Below are 25,489 nucleotides of genomic sequence, written 5' to 3'. Positions count from 1 at the left end.
AGACCAGACTGTTGTAGACCTCCAGACTGTTGTAGACCAGACTGTTGTAGATCAGACTGTTGTAGACCACCAGACTGTTGTAGACCAGATTGTTGTAGACCACCAGACTGTTGTAGACCTCCAGACTGTTGTGGACCAGACTGTTGTAGACCTCCAGACTGTTGTAGACCTCCAGACTGTTGTAGACCTCCAGACTGTTGTAGACCAGACTGTTGTAGACCTCCAGACTGTTGTAGACCTCCATACTGTTGTAGACCTCCATACTGTTGTGGATTAGACTGTTGTAGACCAGACTGTTGTAGACCTCCAGACTGTTGTAGACCAGACTGTTGTAGACCTCCAGACTGTTGTAGACCAGACTGTTGTAGATCAGACTGTTGTAGACCACCAGACTGTTGTAGACCAGATTGTTGTAGACCACCAGACTGTTGTAGACCTCCAGACTGTTGTGGACCAGACTGTTGTAGACCTCCAGACTGTTGTAGACCTCCAGACTGTTGTAGACCAGACTGTTGTAGACCTCCAGACTGTTGTAGACCTCCATACTGTTGTAGACCTCCATACTGTTGTGGATTAGACTGTTGTAGACCAGACTGTTGTAGACCTTCAGACCGTTGTAGACCTCCAGACTGTTGCAGACCTCCATACTGTTGTGGACCAGACTGTTGTAGACCAGACTGTTGTAGACCAGACTGTTGTAGACCTCCAGACTGTTGTAGACCTCCAGACTGTTGTGGACCAGACTGTTGTAGACCAGACTGTTGTGGACCAGACTGTTGTAGACCTCCAGACTGTTGTAGACCTCCAGACTGTTGTGGACCAGACTGTTGTAGACCAGACTGTTGTGGACCAGTCTGTTGTAGACCTCCAGACTGTTGTAGACCAGACTGTTGTAGACCAGACTGTTGTAGACCTCCATACTGTTGTGGATTAGACTGTTGTAGACCTCCAGACTGTTGTAGACCTCCAGACTGTTGTAGACCAGATTGTTGTAGACCACTAGACTGTTGTAGACCTCCAGACTGTTGTAGACCTCCAGACTGTTGTAGACCAGACTGTTGTAGACCAGACTGTTGTAGACCTCCAGACTGTTGTAGACCAGACTGTTGTAGACCTCCAGTCTGTTGTAGACCAGACTGTTGTAGACCAGACTGTTGTAGACCTCCAGACTGTTGTAGACCAGACTGTTGTAGACCAGACTGTTGTAGACCTCCAGACTGTTGTAGACCTCCAGACTGTTGTGGACCAGACTGTTGTAGACCTCCAGACTGTTGTAGACCTCCAGTCTGTTGTAGACCAGACTGTTGTAGACCAGACTGTTGTAGACCTCCAGTCTGTTGTAGACCAGACTGTTGTAGACCTCCAGACTGTTGTAGACCAGACTGTTGTAGACCTCCAGACTGTTGTAGACCTCCAGACTGTTGTGGACCAGACTGTTGTAGACCTCCAGATTGTTGTAGACCTCCAGTCTGTTGTAGACCAGACTGTTGTAGACCAGACTGTTGTAGACCTCCAGTCTGTTGTAGACCAGACTGTTGTAAACCAGACTGTTGTAGACCTCCAGACTGTTGTAGACCAGACTGTTGTAGACCAGACTGTTGTAGACCTCCAGACTGTTGTAGACCTCCAGACTGTTGTGGACCAGACTGTTGTAGACCTCCAGACTGTTGTGGACCAGACTGTTGTAGACCAGACTGTTGTGGACCAGTCTGTTGTAGACCTCCAGACTGTTGTAGACCTCCAGACTGTTGTAGACCAGACTGTTGTGGACCAGACTGTTGTAGACCTCCAGACTGTTGTAGACCTCCAGACTGTTGTAGACCAGACTGTTGTTGACCAGACTGTTGTAGACCTCCAGACTGTTGTAGACCACCAGACTGTTGTAGACCACCAGACTGTTGTGGACCTCCAGACTATTGTAGACCAGACTATTGTAGACCTCCAGACTGTTGTAGACCTCCAGACTGTTGTAGACCTCCAGACTGTTGTAGACCAGACTGTTGTGGACCAGACTGTTGTAGACCTCCAGACTGTTGTAGACCACCAGACTGTTGTTGACCTCCAGACTGTTGTAGACCACCAGACTGTTGTAGACCTCCAGACTGTTGTAGACCTCCAGACTGTGGTGGACCAGACTGTTGTAGACCTCCAGACTGTTGTAGACCTCCAGACTGTTGTAGACCAGACTGTTGTAGACCTCCAGACTGTTGTAGACCAGACTGTTGTAGACCTCCAGACTGTTGTAGACCTCCAGACTGTTGTAGACCAGACTGTCTACAGAAAGCAAACTGTTGAGACTCCTTCGGTACACAACCGTCTCTTATCTACCATTTACTATCATTCAAATGTGTGTACACAGTTTGTTAACACACACACACACACACACACACACCGTTCACCTTACACACACCATCTTTTGTCCGACTGGACCACTCCTCCTGTCCTGTGATAAGGTTGGGAAAACAATGTGAAACTGATAACACGTCGCCTGGTTTCTGGTTCCCGGCCGACATCATTAGTCGAGTAGCCTGCCCCATCTGGCCCTACCCCACTCCCAGCCCTATCTGGCCCTACCCCACTCCCAGCCCCGTCTCTTAACCCTGACTCTCCCCTGGCTCCTCGCCCCTCCCCTCCCATGGTTCTGAGTCTCTATAAGACCAGCCGTCCAGCAGCGACCGTTTCCTGCTCTCTCTCTGACTCGCCTCTCCTCCGTCTCTCTATCTGTCTGTCTGTGGATCTCTGAGTGACAGCCATCATGTTCGTTGCTCCACCTGGCTACCAGCCCGTCTACAACCCTGTGAGTAGCATGTCTCCTTGTCTAGCGTATACAGATATCATAGATATTGTCTGAATCTACCGTTAGGGGTCAATTTCAATTTCAATTCCAGTCAATTCAGGAAGTACACTGAAATTCCAATTTTCAATTCTCTTTCTGAATTGACTGAAGCCCAACCATTGGCTGTCTCTATTGCGTTTACTTCCTTTTCAAACTTTTACTGCACCTACTTAAAAAACTTCCCAGACTGCCTTGCATCTATACTTGTGTATAGTTGTTAAATGGTTATTACTTCCCAGACTGCCTTGCATCTGTACTTGTGTATAGTTGTTAAATGGTTATTACTTCCCAGACTGCCTTGCATCTATACTTGTGTATAGTTGTTAAATGGTTATTACTTCCCAGACTGCATTGCATCTATACTTGTGTATAGTTGTTAAACGGTTATTACTGTGTGTTCTGTGCAGAGTATCCCCTATGTGGGGCCGATCTACGGCGGGCTGAGATCAGGGATGTCTGTATACATCCAGGGAGTGATCCCTCACGAGATCACCAGGTGAGAAACACAGCCTCTGAGGATTGGAGGTATGCTACACATGATCAGATTGTAACGTTTGGGCGACAACAAGGGAATTTGTTTACACATTCTTAAATTGTGGGATCTGTTTTCAACGACGATGTGATGGACACAAAAGACCTAGCACGACATCAATGCTTGGTGGGTTGAGTATTTCAAAACAACCAGGTGACCTTGGAGAGGAGAACTTCCAGAACACTAACAGGTGCTGAGGGGTGAATCCAAGTCCAGGCACTTCCTGTGGGTTTGAAAGTTAAAAAGCCTTTAATGTGTGGGCTACGTCACTATTAAAATGCTCCAGAACGTAACAGCTAACGCCTTCATCAGGGTGTCAGATGCAATGTGATGGAGAAACAATCATACAGCCTTGACTCACCTGTGTCAGGTAATCCCAGGTCATTAAATAGCCTTGACTCACCTGTGTCACATGACCACAGAAAACCATTTAGGTCTGACATATAGCCTTGACACACCTGTGTCATGTGATCACAGGTAATTATATAGCCTTGACACACCTGTGTCACATGATCACAGGTAATTATATAGCCTTGACACACCTGTGTCACATGATCACAGGTAATTATATAGCCTTGACACACCTGTGTCACGTGATCACAGGTAATTATATAGCCTTGACACACTCGTGTCACGTGATTACAGGTAATTATATAGCCTTGACACACCTGTGTCACGTGATCACAGGTAATTATATAGCCTTGACACACCTGTGTCACATGATCACAGGTAATTATATAGCCTTGACACACCTGTGTCATGTGATCACAGGTAATTATATAGCCTTGACACACCTGTGTCATGTGATCACAGGTAATTATATAGCCTTAACACACCTGTGTCACGTGATCACAGGTAATTATATAGCCTTGACACACCTGTGTCACGTGATTACAGGTAATTATATAGCCTTGACACACCCGTGTCACGTGATTACAGGTAATTATATAGCCTTGACACACCTGTGTCACATGATTACAGGTAATTATATAGCCTTGACACACCTGTGTCACGTGATCACAGGTAATTATATAGCCTTGACACACCTGTGTCATGTGATCACAGGTAATTATATAGCCTTGACACACCTGTGTCACGTGATCACAGGTAATTATATAGCCTTGACACACCTGTGTCATGTGATCACAGCTAATTATATAGCCTTGACACACCTGTGTCACATGACCACAGGTAATTATATAGCCTTGACACACCTGTGTCACGTGATCACAGGTAATTATATAGCCTTGACACACCTGTGTCACATGATTACAGGTAATTATATAGCCTTGACACACCTGTGTCACATGACCACAGGTAATTATATAGCCTTGACACACCTGTGTCACATGACCACAAGTAATTATATAGCCTTGACACACCTGTGTCACATGACCACAGGTAATTATATAGCCTTGAATCACCTGTGTCACATGACCACAGGTAATTATATAGCCTTGACACACCTGTGTCACATGACCACAGGTAATTATATAGCCTTGACACACCTGTGTCACGTGATCACAGGTAATTATATAGCCTTGACACACCTGTGTCATGTGATCACAGCTACTTCATCTATTGGCCACTAGGCAAAATAAGAGCGGAAAATGAACTATTTACAATGCATACACCGGAAAAATACATTTTACATTTTACACTAGGCAAAGGGTGGAATAATGGACACTCTCATTAAATTGCCCACAGAGTATAATTAGTTGTCTGGCTCTAGTAAGTTATCAGATGATGACGACTGTAGAAAACTCTCTCGTTCAAATAAAATAAAATAAAATGTTATTTGTCACACGCACTGAATACAACAGGTGTAGTAGACCTTACAGTGTAATGTTCACTTACAAGCCCTTAACCAACAATGCAGTTTCAACAAAAATAAGTGGTAAGAAAGTATTTACTAAAATAAACTGAAGTAAAAAAATAAATACAAAATAAATACACAAATAGAAATATTACAAATCAAAAATAATTAAGGAGCAATAATAAAAGAACAGTAATGAGGCTATATACAGGGTGTTATGGTACAGAGTCAATGTGGAGACTATATACAGGGTGTTACGGTACAGAGTCAATGTGGAGGCTATATACAGGGTGTTATGGTACAGAGTCAATGTGGAGGCTATATACAGGGTGTTACGGTACAGAGTCAATGTGGAGGCTATATACAGGGTGTTACGGTACAGAGTCAATGTGGAAGCTATATACAGGGGGTACCGGTACAGAGTCAATGTGGAGGCTATATACAGGGGGTACCGGTACAGAGTTAATGTGGAGGCTATATACAGGGTGTTACGGTACAGAGTCAATGTAGAGGCTATATACAGGGTGTTATGGTACAGAGTCAAAGTGGAGGCTATATACAGGGTGTTACGGTACAGAGTCAATGTGGAGGCTATATAGAGGGTGTTACGGTACAGAGTCAATGTGGAGGCTATATACAGGGTGTTACGGTACAGAGTCAATGTGGAGGCTATATACAGGGTGTTACAGTACAGAGTCAATGTGGAGGCTATATACAGGGTATTACGGTACAGAGTCAATGTGGAGGCTATATACAGGGTGTTACGGTACAGAGTCAATGTGGAGGCTATATACAGGGTGTTACGGTACAGAGTCAATGTGGAGGCTATATACAGGGTGTTACGGTACAGAGTCAATGTGGAGGCTACATACAGGGTGTTACGGTACAGAGTCAATGTGGAGGCTATATACAGGGTGTTACGGTACAGAGTCAATGTGGAGGCTATATACAGGGTGTTACGGTACAGAGTCAATGTGGAGGCTATATACAGGGGGTACTGGTACAGAGTCAATGTGGAGACTATATACAGGGGGTACCGGTACAGAGTCAATGTTGAGGCTATATACAGGGGGTACCAGTACAGAGTCAATGTTGAGGCTATATACAGGGGGTACCGGTACAGAGTCAATGTTGAGGCTATATACAGGGGGTACCCATACAGACTCAATGTGGAGGCTATATACAGGGGGTACCAGTACAGAGTCAATGTGGAGGCTATATACAGGGGGTTCTGATACAGAGTCAACGTTGAGGCTATATACAGGGGGTACCCATACAGAGTCTATGTGGTAGCTATATACAGGGTGTTACGGTACAGAGTCAATGTGGAGGCTATATACAGGGTGTTACGGTACAGAGTCAATGTGGAGGCTATATACAGGGGGTACCGGTACAGAGTCAATGTGGAGGCTATATACAGGGCGTACCGGTACAGAGTCAATGTGGAGGCTATATACAGGGGGTACCGGTACAGAGTCAATGTGGAGACTATATACAGGGGGTACCCATACAGACTCAATGTGGAGGCTATATACAGGGGGTACCAGTACAGAGTCAATGTGGAGGCTATATACAGGGGGTTCTGATACAGAGTCAACGTTGAGGCTATATACAGGGGGTACCCATACAGAGTCTATGTGGTAGCTATATACAGGGTGTTACGGTACAGAGTCAATGTGGAGGCTATATACAGGGTGTTACGGTACAGAGTCAATGTGGAGGCTATATACAGGGGGTACCGGTACAGAGTCAATGTGGAGGCTATATACAGGGCGTACCGGTACAGAGTCAATGTGGAGGCTATATACAGGGGGTACCGGTACAGAGTCAATGTGGAGACTATATACAGGGGGTACCCATACAGAGTCAATGTGCGGGGGCACCGGTTAGTCGAGGTAACTGAGGTCATATGTACATGTAGGTAGAGGTAAAGTGACTATGCATAGATAATAAACAGAGAGTAGCAGCAGTGTAAAAATGAAGATGAGGGGGACAAAGCAAATAGTCCGGGTAGCCATTTGATTAGCTGTTCAGGAGTCTTATGGCTTGGGGGTAGAAGCTGTTAGGAAGCCTTTTGGACCTAGACTTGGCGCTCCAGTACCGCTTGCCATGTGGTAGCAGAAAGAACAGTCTATGACTAGGGTGGCTGGAGTCTTTGGCAATTTTTAGGGCCTTCCTCTGACACCGCCTGGTATAGAGGTCCTGGATGGCAGGAAGCTTGGCCTCAGGGATGTACTGGTTCTTATGGTCGGAGCCCGAGCAGTTGCCATACCAGGCGATGATGCAATCAGTCAGGATGCTCTCGATGGTGCAGCTGTAGAATCTATTCACTTGACAGGTGTGGCATATCAAGAAGCTGATTAAACAGCATAATCATTACACAGGTGTACCTTGTGCAGGGGACAATAAAAGGCTACTCTACAGTTTTGTAACACAACACAATGCCACAGATGTCTCAAGTTTTGAGGAAGTGTGCAATTGGCATGTTGACTGCAGGTATGTCCACCAGAGCTGTTGCCAGAGAAATTAATTATCATTTCTCAACCATAAGCAGTCTCCAATGTCGTTTTAGAGAATTTGGAAATACATCCAACCAGACTCACAACCACAGACCACGTACAACCACACCAGCCCAGGACCACATCTGGCTTCTTCACCTGCGGGATGGTCTGAGACCAGCCACTCGGACAGCTGATGAAACTCTGGGTTTGCACAACCGAAGAATTGCTGTACAAACTTCCAGAAATCGTCTCAGGGAAGTTCATCTCCGTGCTCGTCGTCCTCACCAGGGTTTTGACTTGACTGCAGTTCAGAGTCATAACCGATTTCAGTGGGCAAATGCTCACCTTTGATGGCCACTGGCACGCTGGAGAAGTGTTCTCTTCACGGATTAATCCCAGTTTCAACCGTACCGGGCAGATGGCAGACAGCGTGTATGATGAAGTGTGGGCGAGCGGTTTGCTGACGTCAACGTTGAGAACAGAGTGCCCCATGGTGGCGGTGGGGTTATGGTATGGCCAGGCATAAGCAACGGACAATGAACACAATTGCATTTTATCAATGGCAGTTTAAATGCACAGAGATACCATGACAAGATCCTGAGGCCCATTGTCGTGCCATTCATCCACCACCATCACCTCATGTTTCAGCATGATAATGCACAGCCCCATGTCGCAAGGATCTGTACTCAAATTCCTGGAAGCTGAAAATGTCTCAGTTCTTCCATGGCCTGCATACTCACCCAACATGTCAACCATTGAGCATGTTTGGGATGCTCTGGATCGACGTGTACGACAGCGTGTTCCATTTCCTGCCAATATCCAGCAACTTCGCACAGCCGTTGAAGAGGAGTGGGACAACATTCCACAAGCCACAATCAACAGCCTGATCAACTTAATGCAAAGGAGATGTGTCACGCTGCATGAGGCAAATGGTGGTCACACCAGATACTGACTGGTTTTCTGATCCACGCCCCTACCTTTTTTTTTGTGACCAACAGGGCCTAATGAATTTATTTCAATTGACTGCTTTCCTTACATGCGTTTATATTTTTTGTTCTGTGTGGATGTAGTTTTGTTTATGATGAAAATCTGCTGCAGTGTACCAAGTTACAATGGCTAATGTACGTTCAAAAAACATTCTCTGCCTCAGCCTGCTGAACCTGTTATAATAAGGAAGTTTATCCTTGTGCTGTCAGAGAGAGGGCAAAGGCATACACACGTTTATCAGAAGTGCCCCCCCCCTCTCCCCGTCCTCTGTGTATTTTACTTGCCTTTCAGACCACAGTCAGTCATATCAGTTATGTTAGAACAGTTATTGTTTGCTCTAAGAAGCACAATGTGACCTGGACAATAAGAGTCCAAAGGCTTGGAGTGGTATATAATGGGGTCGTTCCATGAGAAGAGTACCTTTTGCGTCCCTTTGATATGTTCAGTAGAAATTTTGCACCAATATAGATTTTGAAAAGCTTGTTTTTCTAAATGAAGTGCTCTATAATATGGACCACATGGGAGGATTCAATACATCCAACAACAACAAAAATTATATGAATAAAGACATGCTAATGTGCCAAAATTCAACATTTTGCCATTGTCCTTCCGTCAACCCTGTTCCACTTTTAGGAAGATTTTAATCACAACATTTCTCCAAGTTTCCACATCATTGTAAAGCCCTAGTTATTTTGTTTCTTTGACTAAGTCATTTCTGAAGATTATTCATTATTTAATTTGATTAATGCTTTATTTGTCCCTCAACCCTGTTACGTGAAATGACCTCTACTTTTAACACAGTGAAAACATATATATTTTTAAAGTAACATTTAAATCGTAGTGTAAGAGCAGGTGAGCTGGTTCTACTCTGTTCGGCCCTGCCGGTGTTACCTGTGTTACCTCTGTCACCTGTGTTATCTGTGTTACCTGTGTTAGCTGTGTTACCAGGGTTAGCTGAGTTACCTGTGTTAGCTGTGTTACCAGTGTTACCCGTGTTACCTGTGTTACCAGGGTTACCTGTGTTACCAGTGTTACCCGTGTTACCTGTGTTACCAGGGTTACCAGGGTTACCTGTGTTACCAGGGTTACCAGTGTTACCAGTGTTACCAGTGTTACCTGTGTTACCTGTGTTACCAGGGTTACCAGGGTTACCTGTGTTACCAGGGTTACCAGTGTTACCAGTGTTACCAGGGTTACCAGTGTTACCAGCGTTACCAGTGTTACCTGTGTTACCTGTGTTAGCTGAGTTACCAGTGGTATCTGTGTTACCTGTGTTAGCTGTGTTACCTGTGTTATCTGTGTTAGCTGAGTTACCAGTGTTACCAGTGTTACCAGAGTTACCAGTGTTACCAGTGTTACCTGTAGACGATCTGTTCATTCTATGTCCTCTCTAACACCCCCTCTAGGTTCCAAATTAACCTGCAGTGTGGGGAATTTGAGGGCTGTGATATCGGCTTTCACTTCAACCCTCGTTTCGACGGATGGGACAAGGTGGTGTTCAACAGCTGCCAGGAAGGGCAATGGGGTTCAGAGGAGAAGACCCACCACATGCCTTTTAGCAAGGGAGACGCCTTTGAGATGGTTATCATCATTAACCAGGAGGGTTACCAGGTCAGATATAGAGATACTGTATGTATATATATATATATATATATACACACATAGGTATATATATAATTTATAGATACTGTATAGATGTAGATACTGTGTAGATATGGATATAGATACTGTGTAGATATAGATACTGTATAGATATATATTTATACACACACATATATATATATACATATATATATATATATATACTTTATAGATAATGTATAGATAGAGATACTGTGTAGATATAGATACTGTATAGATATAGACACTGTGTAAATGTAGATATACGTACTGTATAGTTATAGATATAGCGATAGATACTGTATAAATATAGATATAGATACTGTATAGATACATAGATACTGTATAAATATAAAAATACTGTATATAATATAGATGCTGTATAGATATAGATGCTGTATAGATATAGGTACTGTATAAATATACAAATACTGTATAGATATAGATGCTGTATAGATATAGATGCTGTATAGATATAGGTACTGTATAGATATAGATACTGTATAGATATACAAATACTGTATAGATATAGATACTGTATAGATATAGATGCTGTATAGATATAGATGCTGTATAGATATAGGTACTGTATAGATATAGATACTGTATAAATATACAAATACTGTATAGATATAGATACTGTATAGATATAGATGCTGTATAGATACATAGATACTGTATAGATATAGACACTGTATAGATATAGATACTGTATAGATATAGATGCTGTATAGATACATAGATACTGTATAGATATAGATACTGTATAAATATACAAATACTGTATAGATATAGATACTGTTTAGATATAGATGCTGTATAGATACATAGATACTGTATAGATATAGACACTGTATAGATATAGATACTGTTTAGATATAGATGCTGTATAGATACATAGATACTGTATAGATATAGGTACTGTATAAATATACAAATACTGTATAGATATAGATACTGTATAGATATAGATACTGTATAGATATAGGCATAGAGATTGGTACAGCGATAACGTGTAGTTATATATACAGGTAACTGCCAAAATAATGGAAACACTTGAATAAGTGACATTTTACAGAGTATATTGAATGCAGGTTCCTGAGTTAATTAAGCAATTAACATCTCATCATGCTTAGGTTGATGTATAAACATGCTGGGCAGGCCATTATTATTGGCTATCATAGCTATGCCCCCATAGGATAACAACGCCCCCGTCCACAGGGCACGAGTGGTCACTGAATGGTTTGATGAGTAGGAAAACGACGTGAACCATATGCCCTGGGCCGTCTCAGTCACCAGATCTCAACCTAATTGAACATTTTACGGGAGATTCCAGAGCGGTGACTGAGACAGCGTTTTTCACCACCATCAACAAAGCACCAAATTATGGAATTTCTTGTAGAAGAATGGTGTCGCATCCCTCCAATAGAGGTGTGGTGGCCCAACGCCCTATTGAGTTGTCTATGGGTTAGACCATAGTTGTGTACGGGTTAGGGTTAGACCATAGTTGTGTATGGGTTAGGGTTAGATTAGTTGTGTATGGGTTAGGGTTAGACCATAGTTGTGTATGGGTTAGGGTTAGACCATAGTTGTGTACGGGTTAGGGTTAGACCATAGTTGTGTATGGGTTAGGGTTAGACCATAGTTGTGTATGGGTTAGGGTTAGACCATAGTTGTGTACGGGTTAGGGTTAGACCATAGTTGTGTATGGGTTAGGGTTAGACCATAGTTGTGTACGGGTTAGGGTTAGACCATAGTTGTGTATGGGTTAGGGTTAGACCATAGTTGTGTATGGGTTAGGGTTAGACCATAGTTGTGTATGGGTTAGGGTTAGACCATAGTTCAAATCAAATCAAATTTATTTATATAGCCCTTCGTATATCAGCTGAAATCTCAAAGTGCTGTACAGAAACCCAGCCTAAAACCCCAAACAGCAAGCAATGCATGTGAAAGAGGCACGGTGGCTAGGAAAAACTCCCTAGGAAAAACTCCCTAGAAAGGCCAAAAACCTAGGAAGAAATCTAGAGAGGAACCAGGCTATGAGGGGTGGCCAGTCCTCTTCTGGCTGTGCCGGGTGGATATTATAACAGAACATGGTCAAGATGTTAAAATGTTCATAAATGACCAGCATGGTCAAATAATAATAATCATTGTAGTTGTCGAGGGTGCAACAAGCACATCCGGTGAACAGGTCAGGGTTCCGTAGCCGCAGGCAGAACAGTTGAAACTGGAGCAGCAGCATGGCCAGGTGGACTGGGGACAGCAAGGAGTCATCATGCCAGGTAGTCCCGAGGCATGGTCCTAGGGCTCAGGTCCTCCGAGAGAAAGAAAGAAAGAGAGAAAGAGAGAATTAGAGAGAGCATATTTAAATTCACACAGGACACCGGATAAGACAATAGAATACTCCAGATGAAACAGACTGACCCTAGCCCCCCGGCACATAAACTACTGCAGCATAAATACTGGAGGCTGAGACAGGAGGGATCAGAAGACACTGTGGCCCCATCCGATGATACCCCCGGACAGGGCCAAACAGGAAGGATATAACCCCACCCACTTTGCCAAAGCACAGCCCCCACACCACTAGAGGGATGTCTACAACCACCAACTTACCGTCCGAAGACAAGGCCGAGTATAGCCCACAAAAATCTCTGCCATGGCATAACCCAAGGGGGGGCGCCAACCCAGACAGGAAGACCACGTCAGTGACTCAACCCACTCAAGTGACGCACCCCTCCCATGGACGGCATGGAAGAACACCAGTAAGTCAGTGACTCAGCCCCTGTAATAGGGTTAGAGGCAGAGAATCCCAGTGGAAAGAGGGGAACCGGCAAGGCAGAGACAGCAAGGGCGGTTCGTTGCTCCAGCCTTTCCGTTCACCTTCACACTCCTGGGCCAGACTACACTTAATCATAGGACCTACTGAAGAGATAAGTCTTCAGTAAAGACTTAAAGGTTGAGACTGAGTCTGCGTCTCTCACATGGGTAGGCAGACTATTCCATAAAAATGGAGCTCTATAGGAGAAAGCCCTACCTCCAGCAGTTTGCTTAGAAATTCTAGGGACAATTAGGAGGCCTGCGTCTTGTGACCGTAGCGTACGTATAGGTATGTACGGCAGGACCAAATCGGAAAGATAGGTAGGAGCAAGCCCATGTAATGCTTTGTAGGTTAGCAGTAAAACCTTGAAATCAGCCCTTGCCTTAACAGGAAGCCAGTGTAGGGAGGCTAGCACTGGAGTAATATGATCACATTTTTTGGTTCTAGTCAGGATTCTAGCAGCCGTATTTAGCACTAACTGAAGTTTGTTTAGTGCTTTATCCGGGTAGCCGGAAAGTAGAGCATTGCAGTAGTCCAGCCAAGAAGTAACAAAAGCATGGATTAATTTTTCTGCATCATTTTTGGACAGAAAGTTTCAGATTTTTGCAATGTTACGTAGATGGAAAAAAGCTGTCCTTGAAACAGTCTTGATATGTTCTTCAAAAGAGATATCAGCGTCCAGAGTAACACCGAGGTCCTTCACAGTTTTATTTGAGACGACTGTACAACCATCCAGATTAATTGTCAGATTGAACAGAAGATCTCTTTGTTTCTTGGGACCTAGAACAAGCATCTCTGTTTTGTCCGAGTTTAAAAGTAGAAAGTTTGCAGCCATCCACTTCCTTATAACTGAAACACAGGCTTCTAGCGAGGGCAATTTTGGAGCTTCACCATGTTTCATTGAAATGTACAGCTGTGTGTCGTCCGCATAGCAGTGAAATTTAACATTATGTTTTCGAATGACATCCCCAAGAGGTAAAATATATAGTGAAAACAATAGTGGTCCTAAAACGGAACCTTGAGGAACACCGAAATTTACAATTGATTTGTCAGAGGACAAATCATTCACAGAGACAAACTGATATCTTTCCGACAGATAAGATCTAAACCAGGCCAGAACTTGTCCATGTAGACCAATTTGGGTTTCCAATCTCTCCAAAAGAATGTGGTGATCGATGGTATCAAAAGCGGCACTAAGATCTAGGAGCACGAGGACAGATGCAGAGCCTCGGTCTGACGTCATTAAAAGGTCATTTACCACCTTCACAAGTGCAGTCTCAGTGCTATGATGGGGTCTAAAACCAGACTGAAGCGTTTCGTATACATTGTTTGTCTTCAGGAAGGCAGTGAGTTGCTGTGCAACAGCTTTTTCAAAATTTTTTGAGAGGAATGGAAGATTCGATATAGGCCGATAGTTTTTTATAATTTCTGGGTCAAGATTCGGCTTTTTCAAGAGAGGCTTTATTACTGCCACTTTTAGTGAGCTTGGTACACATCCGGTGGATAGAGAGCCATTTATTATGTTCAACATAGGAGGGCCAAGCACAGGAAGCAGCTCTTTCAGTAGTTTAGTTGGAATAGGGTCCAGTATGCAGCTTGAGGGTTTGGAGGCCATGATTATTTTCATCATTGTGTCAAGAGATATAGTACTAAAACACTTTAGTATCTCCCTTGAGCCAGGGTCCTGGCAGAGTTGTGCAGACTCAGGACAATGGAGCTTTGGAGGAATACCCAGATTTAAAGAGGAGTCCGTAATTTGCTTTCTAATGATCATGATCTTTTCCTCAAAGAAGTTCATAAATTTATTACTGCTGAAGTGAAAGCCATCCTCCATTTGCGAATGCTGCTTTTTAGTTAGCTTTGCGACAGTATCAAAAATAAATTTCGGCTTATTCTTATTTTCCTCAATTAAGTTGGAAAAATAGGATGATCGAGCAGCAGTGAGGGCTCTTCGATACTGCACGGTACTGTCTTTCCAAGCTAGTCGGAAGACTTCCAGTTTGGTGTGGCGCCATTTCCGTTCCAATTTTCTGGAAGCTTGCTTCAGAGCTCGTGTATTTTCTGTATACCAGGGAGCTAGTTTCTTATGACAGATCTTTTTCATTTTTAGAGGTGCAACTGCATCTAGGGTATTGCGCAAGGTTAAATTGAGTTCCTCGGTTAGGTGGTTAACTGATTTTTGTCCTCTGACGTCCTTGGGTAGGCAGAGGGAGTCTGGAAGGGCATCAAGGAATCTTTGGGTTGTCTGAGAATTTATAGCACGACTTTTAATGCTCCTTGGTTGGGGTCTGAGCAGATTATTTGTTGCAATTGTAAACGCGATAAAATGGTGGTCCGATAATCCAGGATTATGAGGAAAAACATTTAGGTCCACAACATTTATTCCATGGGACAAAACTAGGTCCAGAGTATGACTGTGGCTGTGAGTAGGTCCAGAGACATGTTGGACAAAACCCACTGAGTCGATGATGGCTCCGAAAGCCTTTTGGAGTAGGTCTGTGGACTTTTCCATGTGAATGTTAAAGTCACCAAAAATTAGAATATTATCTGCTATGACTACAAGATCCGATAGGAATTCAGGGAACTCGGTGAGGAACACTGCATATGGCCCAGGAGGCCTGTAAACAGTAGCTATAAAAAGTGAGTGAGTAGGCTGCATAGATTTCATGACTAGAAGCTCAAAAGACAAAAACGTCATTGTTTTTTTTTTTGTAAATTGAAATTTGCTATCGTAGATGTTAGCAACACCTCCGCCTTTGCCGGATGCACGGGGGGTATGGTCACTAGTGTAACCAGGGGGTGAGGCCTCATTTAACACAGTAAATTCATCAGGCTTAAGCCATGTTTCAGTCAGGCCAATCACATCAAGATTATGATCAGTGATTAGTTCATTGACTATAACTGCCTTGGAAGTGAGGGATCTAACATTAAGTAACCCAATTTTGAGATGTGAAGTATCACAATCTCTTTCAATAATGGCAGGAATGGAGGAGGTCTTTATACTAGTGAGATTACTAAAGCGAACACCGCCATTTTTAATTTTGCCCAACCTAGGTCGAGGCACAGACACGGTCTCAATGGGAAAAGCTGAGCTGACTACGCTGACTGTGCTAATGGCAGACTCCACTAAGCTGGCAGGCTGGCTAACAGCCTGCTGCCTGGCCTGCACCCTATTTCATTCTGGAGCTAGAGGAGTTAGAGCCCTGTCTATGTTCGTAGATAAGATGAGAGCACGCCTCCAGCTAGGATGGAGTCTGTCACTCCTCAACAGGCCAGGCTTGGTCCTGTTTGTGGGTGAGTCCCAGAAAGAGGGCCAATTATCTACAAATTCTATCTTTTGGGAGGGGCAGAACACAGTTTTCATCCAGCGATTGAGTTGTGAGACTCTGTTGTAGAGCTCATCACTCCCCCTAACTGGGAGGGGGCCAGAGACAATTACTCGATGCCGACACATCTTTCTAGCTGATTTACAAGCTGAAGCTATGTTGCGCTTGGTGACCTCTGACTGTTTCATCCTAACATCGTTGGTGCCGACGTGGATAACAATATCTCTATACTCTCTACACTCGCCAGTTTTAGCTTTAGCCAGCACCGTCTTTAGATTAGCCTTAACGTCGGTAGCCCTGCCCCCTGGTAAACAGTGTATGATCGCTGGATGATTCTTTTTAAGTCTAATACTGCGGGTAATGGAGTCGCCAATGACTAGGGTTTTCAATTTGTCAGAGCTAATGGTGGGAGCCGTCGGCGTCTCAGACCCCACAGCGGGAGGAGCAGAGACCAGAGAAGTCTCGGCCTCCGACTCCGACTCACTTAATGGGGAGAACCGGTTGAAAGTTTCTGTCGGCTGAATAAGCGACACCGGTTGAGCATTCCTACAGCGTTTCCCTCCAGAAGCCATGAGAAAGTTGTCCGGCTGCGGGGACCGTGCGAGGGGGTTTATACTAACGTTATTATCTGTACTTGCTGGTGGCACAGACGCTGTTTCATCCTTTCCTACACTGAAATTACCCTTGCCTATCGATTGCGTCTGAAGCTGGGCTTGCAGCACAGCTATCCTTGCCGTAAGGCGATCGTTCTCCTGTATATTATAAGTACAACGACTGCAATTAGAAGGCATCATGTTAATGTTACTTAGCTTCGGCTGTTTGAAGTCCTGACGAACCATGTCCAGATAAAACCTCCGGGGTAAGAAAGTTGAATGAAAAAAGTTGAGTGAGGGTAAAAAGTAAAAATATACGGTAATGAAAAAGTAAAAACCGTTAGGTAGCAAAGTAAGATCGGCAACAAAAACGCACAGCAGCGTAAACAAGTCTGCAAGTTGTGACCGGAAACAGGAAACTAAACGTTGTGTATGGGTTAGGGTTAGACCATAGTTGTGTATGGGTTAGGGTTAGACCATAGTTGTGTACGGTCAGATGAGCTAATGTGTGTTTTTCTGCCGTAGGTGACAGTGAACGGTCGAGACTTTCACATGTTCAAACATCGCATTCCAGTCGAGAGAGTCAACGCCCTGCAGATAGGAGGCGACGTTTCCATCCAGACCATCAACGTCATCGGGGTGAGACTGGAGCAGGGGGGTGGGGGTAGGGGCTGGGGAGGGTGTAGGGGCAGGGGGGCAGGGGGGTAGGGGCTGGGGCAGGGGGTATGAGTAGGGGCAGGGGGGTAGGGGCTGGGGCAGATGGTATGAGTAGGGGCAGGGGGGCAATGTGTAGGTGCAGAGAGCAGTATTTTAACCGGCTTCAAGGTAGAAGCTGCCCTCTGTTGCCAACAAATCTAGGGTCAGCGTACCCTTCCCAAATCCTACAGGAAAGATAATTGCTCCATCATCTGTCATTTTTATGTTAATTCACTGGTTCAAAGCTTTTCGGGCAGCAGTTACAAGCAATACATGGGATGAGAGAACAGGAGAGAATTTTAAATAGTGGATTTAATGAATAATCCATTTCTCAATAGTGTTTGCTTTTGCCCTTTTGTGTGCCAGGACACACACACACACACACACACACACACACACACACACGAACCGGTACACACACCCACAGGCATACTATGATTACCATTGCTTTGCTCAATTAAGTTATCAATGGTCGTTGCTTTTGCGCAAGGGCACTAAAGTAGGAGGCAATAGATACCCAGGTGGAATGGGAGTGAGTATGGACTGGCTACACAACACATTACACACACAAACACACACATATGGCAGAACGGATGTAGCTGGAATAAGCTGTGTGTTCTTCAGGGAGGAGGAGGAATGGGAGGTGGATATCCTACAGGTGGAATGGGAGGAGGCAACATGGCGGTACGTATATATATATATATATATGTTTATATCGTATATGTATTGAACCCACTATATTGGCGTTGTGTCATGATCTACCAACTAAGCCATACAAGACCACTGGAGGGCTTAGCACTGAATATTGTGGGGTGACTGTACATAGCGATATATCCTCATGAATGTTGTGGGGTGACTGTACATAGCGACATATCCTCATGAATGTTGTGGGGTGACTGTACATAGCGATATATCCTCATGAATGTTGTGGGGTGACTGTACATAGCGACATATCCTCATGAATGTTGTGGGGTGACTGTACATAGTGATATATCCTCATGAATGTTGTGGGGTGACTGTACATAGCGATATATCCTCATGAATGTTGTGGGGTGACTGTACATAGCGATATATCCTCATGAATGTTGTGGGGTGACTGTACATAGCGATATATCCTCATGAATGTTGTGTGGTGACTACATAGCGATATATCCTCATGAATGTTGTGGGGTGACTGTACATAGCGATATATCCTCATGAATGTTGTGTGGTGACTACATAGCGATATATCCTCATGAATGTTGTGGGGTGACTGCATAGCGATATATCCTCATGAATGTTGTGGGGTGACTGTACATAGCGATATATCCTCATGAATGTTGTGGGGTGACTGTACATAGCGTTATATCCTCATGAATATTGTGGGGTGACTACATAGCGATATATCCTCATGAATGTTGTGGGGTGACTATACATAGCGATATATCCTCATGAATGTTGTGGGGTAACTACATAGCGATATATCCTCATGAATGTTGTGGGGTGACTGTACATAGCGATATATCCTCATGAATGTTGTGGGGTGACTATACATAGCGATATATCCTCATGAATGTTGTGGGGTAACTACATAGCGATATATCCTCATGAATGTTGTGGGGTGACTGTACATAGCGATATATCCTCATGAATGTTGTGGGGTGACTGCATAGCGATATATCCTCATGAATGTTGTGGGGTGACTGTACATAACGATATATCCTCATGAATGTTGTGGGGTGACTGTACATAGCGATATATCCTCATGAATGTTGTGTGGTGACTACATAGCGATATATCCTCATGAATGTTGTGGGGTGACTGTACATAGCGATATATCCTCATGAATGTTGTGTGGTGACTACATAGCGATATATCCTCATGAATGTTGTGGGGTGACTGCATAGCGATATATCCTCATGAATGTTGTGGGGTGACTGTACATAGCGATATATCCTCATGAATGTTGTGGGGTGACTGTACATAGCGATATATCCTCATGAATATTGTGGGGTGACTACATAGCGATATATCCTCATGAATGTTGTGGGGTGACTATACATAGCGATATATCCTCATGAATGTTGTGGGGTAACTACATAGCGATATATCCTCATGAATGTTGTGGGGTGACTGTACATAGCGATATATCCTCATGAATGTTGTGGGGTGACTATACATAGCGATATATCCTCATGAATGTTGTGGGGTAACTACATAGCGATATATCCTCATGAATGTTGTGGGGTGACTGTACATAGCGATATATCCTCATGAATGTTGTGGGGTGACTGCATAGCGATATATCCTCATGAATGTTGTGGGGTGACTGTACATAGCGATATATCCTCATGAATGTTGTGGGGTGACTGTACATAGCGATATATCCTCATGAATGTTGTGGGGTGACTGCATAGCAATATATCCTCATGAATGTTGTGGGGTGACTGTACATAGCAATATATCCTCATGAATGTTGTGGGGTGACTGTACATAGCGATATATCCTCATGAATGTTGTGGGGTAACTATACATAGCAATATATCCTCATGAATGTTGTGGGGTGACTGTACATAGAGATATATCCTCATGAATGTTGTGGGGTGACTGTACATAGAGATATATCCTCATGAATGTTGTGGGGTGACTGTACATAGCGATATATCCTCATGAATGTTGTGGGGTGACTGTACATAGCAATATATCCTCATGAATGTTGTGGGGTAACTACATAGCGATATATCCTCATGAATGTTGTGGGGTGACTGTACATAGAGATATATCTTCACGAATGTGTTTCTTAGCGTGTCGTAAACTCTGGATGACATTTGATATGTTTCCCACCGTCAACAGGGAGGATATCCTGGTGGCGGATACCCAGGTGATCAAATGGGGGTAAGTTGGTACCACACTTGGTGACGTTCATGTGTCTGTGTCATCAAATACCATTACATATATTTATACTGTATGTCTGTCAATGCTTATCAGGGTGGAGGATACCCACAGGGTGGAGGTTACCCACAGGGGGGAGGATACCCACAGGGTGGAGGTTACCCACAGGGTGGAGGATACCCAGGTGACATGGGGGTCAGTACTATCACCTATGTTGTTGTAACAGTGGGTCTTTATGCTTTGAATGTGGGATAATTTTCTTCAGTGGATAGTTCTGCATCAGTTAGTAAATACAGGACTTAACGTAACACGTATGGCTGACAGCTGTATTCTGGTGTGTGTGATGTGTTTTGTGTGTGATGTCTGTGTGTATGTGTGTGTGTGTTGTGTGTGTGTATGTGTGTCTGTGTGATGTGTGTGAATGTGATGTGTGTGTATGTGTGTGTGTGTGTGTGTGTGTGTGTGTGTGTGTGTGTGTGTGTGTGTGTGTGTGTGTGTGTGTGTGTGTGTGTGTGATAACATCCCTGTTTGTGGTCAGGGAGGGTATCCTGGTGGAGCTGGAGGATATCCTGGTGGAAACCTGCCGGTCATGTGTGGACAGCCAATATACAACCCTGTAAGTAACATCTGTGTGAGTCAGGATAGATTTGTTTTGTCCTAAGTATACATACATACAGTATACCCTACATGCTGTCAGTGGACTGACTCCTGTCCTATGTGAATCAGCCTGTCCCGTACTCCAGCATGATTCCAGGAGGGATGTCTCCGAAGAAGACCATCGTCATCAGAGGCATGGTGCCTCTAGGAGCTAACAGGTCTGTAGTACCCTAACCCCTATACCCTAACCCCTATCCCTTAACCCCTATCCCTTAACCCCTAACCCCTATCCCCTATACCCTATACCCTAACCCCTATACCTAACCCCTATCCCCTAACCCCTATACCTTATACCCTAACCCCTATACCCTAACCCCTATACCCTAACCCCTAACTCCTATACCCTATCCTTTAACCTATCAGAGGCATGGTGCCTCTAGGAGCTAACAGGTCTGTAGTACCCTAACCCCTATACCCTAACCCCTATCCCCTAACCCCTATACCCTAACCCCTAACCCCTATCCCCTATCCCCTAACCCATCAGAGGCATGGTGCCTCTAGGATCTAACAGGTCTGTAGTACCCTAACCCCTAACCCCTATACCTATCCCCTAACCCCTAACCCATCAGAGGCATGGTGCCTCTAGGATCTAACAGGTCTGTAGTACCCTAACCCCTAACCCCTATCCCATTTACATTTACATTTACGTCATTTAGCAGACGCTCTTATCCAGAGCAATTTACAAATTGGTGCATTCACCTTATGATATCCAGTGGAACAACCACTTTACAATAGTGCATCTATATCGCTTTTGGAGGGGGGGGGGGGGTTAGAAGGACTACTATATCCTATCCCAGGTATTCCTTAAAGAGGTGGGGTGTCCCCTTATACTAACCCCTATCCCTTAACCCATCAGAGGCATGGTGCCTCTAGGACAGGCAGGTCACCCGTGATACAAGTCAGTATTCTATGTCCGTCCATGTCTGAGGACATCAGGAGATGATGTGGAAACTGGCCACTAGGGGGCAACAGTTTCTCTGCCTCTGATTCCAGTGGTAGAACGTTTTTTTTAAATATTTTTGTTTACACCAAACCTCTGATTCCAAATGTTACATATTCAAATCCAGTGATTGAATGTTGTTTTTGTTTTTGATTTTAAGTCTATACCAAACCTTACCTTAACCATTCAGAGTTAATACCTAACCTTAACCATTCAGAGATAATGCCTAACCTTAACCATTCATAGTTAATGCCTAACCTTAACCATTCAGAGATAATGCCTAACCATAACCATTCAGAGTTAATGCCTAACCTTAACCATTCAGAGTTAATGCCTAACCTTAACCAGAGATAATGCCTGACCTTAACCATTCAGAGTTAATACCTAACCTTAACCATTCAGAGTTAATGCCTATCCTGAACCATTCAGAGATAATGACTAACCTTAACCATTCAGAGTTAATGCCTAACCTTAACCATTCAGAGTTAATACCTGACCTTAACCTTAAACACTTTGAAATTTGACTTTTAAAACAACTTTGACATTTAACGTTTGAGAAACATGGATGAACGTCTGATTCTGACGTGAGACTGTGAGAGCTGGTTGAGGAGCTACCAAGTCTGTAGGTGCTCATTTTAGTCTTTGCCCTTCCCCCAGCTATAGAAATATTGCAGTTGCATTTTCCCCAGAAATGTTCCTGGTCTGATCAGGTTACATAGTCAATAAACACTCCTACAGTTGAAGTCGGAAGTTTACATTCATTCAGGTTGGAGTCATTAAAACTCGTTTTTCAACCACTCCTCAAATTTCTTGTTAACAAACTATAGTTTTGGCAAGTCGGTTAGGACATCTACTTTGTGCATGACACAAGTCATTTTTCCAACAATTGTTTACAGACAGATTATTTCACTTATAATTCACTGTATCACAATTCCAGTGGGTCAGAAGTTTACATACACTAAGTAGAAAATTCCAGAAAATGATGTCATGGCTTTAGAAGCTTCTGATAGGCTAATTGACATAATTTGAGACAATTGGAGGTGTACCTGTGAATGTGTTTCAAGGCCAACCTTCAAACTCAGTGCCACTTTGCTTGGCATCATGGGAAAATCAAAAGAAATCAGCCAAGACCTCATTAAAAAAAATGGTAGACCTCCACAAGTCTGGTTCATCCTTGGGAGCAATTTCCAAACGCCTGAAGGTACCACGTTCATCTGTACAAACAATAGTACACAAGTATAAACACCATGAGACCACACAGCCATTAAATCGCTCAGGAAGGAGACGCGTTCTGTCTTTAGAGATTAACGTACTTTGGTGCGAAAAGTGCAAATCAATCCAAGAACAACAGCAAAGGCCCTTGTGAAGATGCTGGAGGAAACAGGTACAAATCTATATCCACAGTAAAACGAGTCCTATATCGACATAACCTGAAAGGCCGCTCAGCAAGGAAGAAGCCACTGCTCCAAAACTGCCATAAAAAAGCCAGACTACGGTTTGCAACTCCACATGGGTACAAAGATCGTACTTTTTGGAGAAATGTCCTCTGGTCTGATGAAACAAAAATAAAACTGTTTGGCCATAATGACCATCGTTATGTTTGGAGGAAAAAGGGGGAGGCTTGCAAGCCGAAGAACACCATCCCAAACGTGAAGCATGGGGGTGGCAGCATCATGTTGTGGGGGTGCTTTGCTGCAGGAGGGACTGGTGCACTTCACAAAATAGATGGCATCAAGAGGCAGGAAAATGATGTGGCTATATTGAAGCATCATCTCAGACATCATTCAGGAAGTTAAAGCTTGGTCGAAAATGGGTCTTCCAAATGGACAATGACCCCAAGCATACTTCCAACACTGTGGCAAAATGGCTTAAGGACAACAAAGTCAAGGTATTGGACTGGCCATCACAAAGCCCTGACCTCAATCCTATAGAAAATTTGTGGGCAGAACTGAAAAAGCGTGTGTGAGCAGGAGGCCTACAAACCTGACTCAGTTACACCAGCTCTGTCAGGAGGAATTCACCCAACTTATTGTGGGAAGCTTGTGGAAGGCTACCTGAAACGTTTGACCCAAGTTAAACAATGTAAAGGCAATGCTACCAAATACTAATTGAGTGTATGTAAACTTCTGACCCACTGGGAATGTGATGAAAGAAATAAAAGCTGAAATAAATAATTCTCTCTACTATTATTCTGACATTTCACATTCTTAAAATAAAGTGGTGAGCCTAACTGACCTAAGACAGGGAATTTTTACTAGGATTAAATGTCAGGAATTGTGGAAAAACTGAGTTTAAATGTATTTGGCGAAGGTGTATGTAAACTTCCGACTTCAACTGTACGTTTACCGGTGGGCCTGTTGTGTTGTAGGTTCTCTATAAACTTCATTGTGGGCGGCTCGCGGGACATAGCGTTCCACATGAACCCTCGTCTACGGGAGAGAGAGGTGGTGAGAAACAGTATGATTGGTGGAAGCTGGGGCATGGAGGAGAAAGAGATCAGCATTAACCCCTTCCAGGAGGGAGAGTACTTTGACGTGAGTACACACAGCACACACAGAATCTCACTTTGTCAAGGTTCACGGGTATGAGATCAACGGACATTGTGTAAAATTAGAATTGAAGTTATCCAAGATGACAACATTCTAACTCGTTCCTCAGTTACTCTACGGTCTGGTTACATGCGTATTCAGTGCCATTTTGGCTATCTGTGTCAAGTTCGTTTTTTTTCCCTCTCTCTCTCTTAGATGTCTATCCGTTGTGGGAACCAGCGGTTCAAGGTGTATGTGAACGGGCAGCACATGTGTGACTTCATCCACCGCTTCCAGAACTACAACCAGATAGACACGGTGGAGCTGGAGGGAGACGTACAGATCTCATACGTACACTTCTGAGCCAACACACACACACACACACAATACTACACACACACACACACACACACACACACACACACACACACACACACACACACACACACACACACAATACTACACACACACACACAATACTACAGACACACACACACACACACACACACACACACACACACACACACACACACACAGTCTGGATGTTCCACCATGATTCAGCATTGTACCTCTGTAAGCAGGTTGTTATTAGATGTTAAGTGGATCCTAAGAGAGAGAATGAAAGTAATCAAACTACTTTTAATAAAATAAATATCATAACCAAAGACTGGTACTCCTCATTTCATGTAGCACATAGCAGTAATATCACATACAGACATATAGTCCATACAGCGGTGTAAAGAATACACTTTTATTTCTAACAAAATA

General features: G+C 43.8%; 2 protein-coding genes across 2 annotated transcripts; both read left to right on the top strand.

The window, feature by feature from the left end:
• Positions 1-2,697, top strand: LOC115206878 (keratin-associated protein 4-12-like; the record flags this gene model as incomplete). The annotated part of the gene is made up of 5 exons (XM_029774053.1): positions 1-109; positions 194-397; positions 743-829; positions 1,250-1,537; positions 2,657-2,697. Coding segments are annotated over 5 exons (729 nt in total), but the record flags the coding sequence as incomplete, so codon positions are not given.
• On the top strand, positions 2,644-25,110 carry LOC115206694 (galectin-6-like). Its single transcript, XM_029773893.1, has 11 exons — positions 2,644-2,797; positions 3,244-3,332; positions 10,079-10,283; positions 17,555-17,668; positions 18,350-18,409; positions 20,558-20,599; positions 20,693-20,791; positions 21,135-21,212; positions 21,323-21,411; positions 24,562-24,727; positions 24,938-25,110. The coding sequence occupies exons 1-11, from the start codon at positions 2,756-2,758 to the stop codon at positions 25,082-25,084; spliced, it is 1,131 nt and encodes a 376-aa protein (XP_029629753.1). The 5' UTR covers positions 2,644-2,755; the 3' UTR covers positions 25,085-25,110.
• Positions 25,111-25,489: the final 379 nt, after the last annotated feature.

Source organism: Salmo trutta, chromosome 13 (genome assembly GCF_901001165.1).
Source record: "Salmo trutta chromosome 13, fSalTru1.1, whole genome shotgun sequence".
Taxonomy (NCBI): Eukaryota; Metazoa; Chordata; class Actinopteri; order Salmoniformes; family Salmonidae; genus Salmo; species Salmo trutta.
The sequence above is the reverse complement of the archived record's forward strand: the minus strand, read 5'-3'. Positions and strand labels throughout refer to the sequence as shown.